General features: G+C 34.2%; 1 protein-coding gene across 1 annotated transcript; it reads right to left on the reverse strand.

Moving 5' to 3' along the window:
- Positions 1-303: 303 nt before the first annotated feature.
- Positions 304-1494, reverse strand: LOC123526738 (beta-1,4-mannosyltransferase egh-like). Its single transcript, XM_045305987.2, has one exon. It carries the CDS (start codon positions 1492-1494, stop codon positions 304-306), a length of 1191 nt encoding a protein of 396 aa, XP_045161922.2.
- Between the last annotated feature and the right edge of the window lie 2739 nt (positions 1495-4233).

A 4233-nucleotide genomic window follows, 5' to 3' on the forward strand; every position in this document is an offset into this window, starting at 1 on the left:
AAGTGGTTGACTGATAAAGTCGAGAAAATATAGTACAATATTCGTCCACACAGAAATCGAATATATTAATATGAAAACGTACCAATAACATAGTAGAAAAAAAATAATCACATCTAAATTATTTAAAAGATAAGCATTTTTGACATTGTCAAAGAAAGGCTTTTAGGAAAATCGCAAAGTAAACTCGACATTGACATTAAACCGGACGGAACAGGCACAGAATTCAGCTCACTGAGATTTTAAATACGGAAGTTTACTAAAGAAGGATGAAGTTTACATGAAAGTCTACGGTGTTTGTTAAGGCTAAACAGTGATAAGGCCGTTCACTTGTTTCTGATTTAGATGATCTTTTGTTTCCTTTTGAACAATATCAAACGTAAGTTTGTTCCTATCGCGGAATCCCTTTATTGTAGAGTATGCTTCCGCCAGTCCCAGAACAGGCATAAGGAACTGAGAGAGGAAACCTATAATTACCCTTAATAAAACAGAATACCTCCTTGGACACAGAGACATAAAATTGCCAAAAGCAAGTAAGAAGAAAACATGAAATGTGAGAAGAGCATATATTAAAAGCTGCCACTTTGACAAAGGGACGGGTAGCCATAACGAAAGAACAGAATTTAGAACGTTAGTCCAAAGAAGCATACTGCTTATATGCATTGGCATTACAGCGCATTTACAATACAGTGGCAGTGTGTTTCCCCATACTATATGAAAATGTCCCATAAACCAACGTTTTCTTTGTTTTACAAAATCCGCCAATGAAAATGTACTTCTTTCTTTCATCACACCTTCAACAAAGTCAAATCTGTATCCACTATGCCATGCAGCCAGAGCAAAACGAAGGTCTTCTGCTATGCTTTCTTTAGGTCCAAAGTCGAATCCTATTTTTTCTTCAATTCCCATTCTCACAACTATATAAGAACCTTTAAATCCAAACACTGGTCTATGGAAAAATTGTAAAGCAAGGCGAAATAATCCATAATCTATAGCTACTCTAATTCCATCAAGCAAGGTTGTTAACCAATTTTCCACGCCACTGCTAGCATATGTTATAACCCCTTGCCCGATGTTCGAATCTGGGACCGAAACAAAATTAACTATTCCGTGTAATGCACTTTCCGATAAAAGCGTTTCTTCATCCAGATGAACGATCCAATCGTCAGGTGACAATATATTGATTTTTTGATTCAGACAATAATGCAGTGCACGCGCTTTAAACAACGTGCCATTTGGTGTGTGATAATCACGTGGCACAGTCACTTCCCTGACATAATTAGAGGACTGGATATTTAGCGAATGATCTGTTACTATTTCAAACTTGAAGTTTTTTATTCCAACTTTTCTACATATTTCAAGATTTTTCTCAGTGACGTCAGCAACGAGCTTTGGAAAAAGTCCTCTGGTAACTACTCGAAAACAAATAAATGGTGTATCCGTTGCTGCCTGTCGGTTATTTCGTTTTACTTTCTTGAATGGATTATAGATCAACATTCCTAGGATATTAAAACATGTTATAGGTACATTTAGATACACTGAAACGGTGAGACCATAGAGAATAACCGTTAATAGAAGTCCGTACCTAGAGACAGCTTCCGACAGAGTAGGCCCAGACTCAATATATACTGCATCACGCACAACAAAAGCAAATCGAATGTATATTCCTAGTAAAATCACAAACAAAATTCGAGCAAAAATATGTTGAATTCGCTTTCTGATCAGTTTTACTATCCTTTTTATTGCCCACATTTTCATTTATTCCGCAATTTCAAACAAATAGAATATGTCTTTTTGTCATAAAATAATGAAGTTATTGAATGCTTTTTTCTTCAACATTTACAACTATCCTTACACGTCGTTCGCACTTGCGTTCGTTCTATCTAGTATTAAAATTTGTAAAGTTAATGTCCACTAATTTATTCATTTTTCTACTTCCGTACGAAAAAAATCCATTTTTGATTGATATAGCGCATAGCCTTGTCAAATATTTTATACCAGCACGATTAAGAATAACCTAATGAACGCACATGCTTTCAAGATTAATTTTAACAGATAATACCCTAGTGAACCAACTCTCGTATATGTTGGCGATATGAAGTCTTTACTGATAAGCTATGTGTTTTTAGTAATATCGACTATTTGTTTAACTGAAGAGCCAATACTACAAATGGTGTTTGTCGCGCAACTATTTCAGTACTACAGAAAGCAGGTTTGTATTTTATCAGGTTAAACGATTTCGGATTTTGTTATTTGGTCCAAATTCATCTGATTTATTGTAGAACAGAGAATTCATCTGATTTATTGTAGAACAGAGAATCAGTCTTGGATGACATCTTACTAAATATATATTATTTGTATGTTTCAGTATCATGATTAAAAAACATTACCAATCTGGGTTGTTCCTAACTGTGAACACTGTGAAATGACTATTGTACATAGTTTAAAGGGTCATTAGAACCAAATATGGCAAACATGCAAATTGAACTGCTATCTCATTTTGTATTTATCAATTGGGCTTTATGGAAGAGATATACTGAACAGCAAAAGAAACTATCCAGATGTATAACTAGGAAATTTTTGATAATGAACTTAAATTTATAAATTTGACATGTCTTTTCTTTCATCACACATTGCACTAAGTCTTGAAGACCTTCACGTGTTAAATTCAAAAAGATCAACCGTGAAGTCAATAGTCCCACACTAGCCGTTTTGCACGACATTCTGGCTATATTTACTGCGCAACATCCCAATTGCGCGCTCGCGCTGAATTTGATTAAATACAACCAACAATAAATTTTTAACTTTAGCTGTTTTTCAAGTGAGTCAATTATCAATGTTTCCAATGACAATAGAATTTCACAAAGAAAAACGTTAATTGCACGCGCACGTTACACACAGTTGCGTAGCTGAAATACTGTTGAAAAACGCCGTAAGACCCAAAACAAACAAACACGCGCACGTGAATTTCATGCAAAACGGCTATTGTGGAACTAAAGACTTCAAGGTTGATCGATTCTATTTTTAATTTAACAAGTGAGGTTCTTCAAGTTTAAGATGGTATGAAGAAAAGAAGTCAAATTTATAAATTTAAGCTTATTGTTAAACAAGAGGGCCAAGATGGCCCTAGGTCGCTCACCTGAGAAACACACCATAACAGTGTAAACATGTTTGACCTAGTGATTTCATGGAAACAAATATTCTGGCCAATTTTCATTAAGATTGGACCAAAAATGTGGTCTCTTGAGTTTAAACAAGTATTTTCTTACATATGACCTTATTTTTGACCCCAGATGACCAATATTCGAACATGACCTAGATTTTATCAAGGCAATCATTCTGACCAAATTTCACAAAGATCAATTGAAAAATACAGTATCTATCGCATACACAATGTTTTTCTTTGATTTGGTCTAGTGACCTAGTTTTTGACCGCAGATAAACCATATTCAAACTCGACCTAGATTTCATCAAGGCAATTATTTTGACCAAAATTCATGAAGATCAATTGAAAAATACAGCCCCAATTGCATACACAATGTTTTTTACTTGATTTGACCTAGTGACCTAGTTTTTGACCCTAGATGACCCATATTAAAACTTGGCCTAGATTTTATCAAGGCAATTATTACGACTAAAAATTTCATGCAGATCAATTGAAAAATACAGCTTCTATCGCATACACAAGGTGTTTCTTTGATTTGACCTAGTGACCTTTTTTTAAAAAACCAGATAATCCATATTTAAAAATGACCCAGATTTTATCAAGGCAATCATTCTGACTAAATTTCATGAAGATCAATTGCAAAATACAGCTTCTATTGCATACACAAGGTTTTACATTTTTTTACCTAGTGACCTACTTTTTAATCCTAGATGACCCATATTCTAAGTCAACCTAGATTTCATCAAAGTAATCATTCTGATCACTTGAAAAATACAGCCTTTATCGCATACGCAAGGTTTTTCTTTGATTTGACCTAGTGACCTAATTTTTGACTCCAGATGACCCATTTTCAAAGTTGGCCTAGATTTTATCAATGTAAATATTCTGACTAAAATTTATGAAGATCAATTGAAAAATACATCATCTATCGCATACACAAGGTTTTTCTTTGATTTGACCTAGTGACCTAGTTTTTTATCTCAGATGACCCATTTTCAAACTCGACCTAGAGTTTATCAACGTAATTATTCTGACCAAAATTCATGAAGATCAATTGAAAAATACAGCCT

This window comes from Mercenaria mercenaria, chromosome 14 (assembly GCF_021730395.1).
Source record: "Mercenaria mercenaria strain notata chromosome 14, MADL_Memer_1, whole genome shotgun sequence".
In the NCBI taxonomy this organism is placed as follows: Eukaryota; Metazoa; Mollusca; class Bivalvia; order Venerida; family Veneridae; genus Mercenaria; species Mercenaria mercenaria.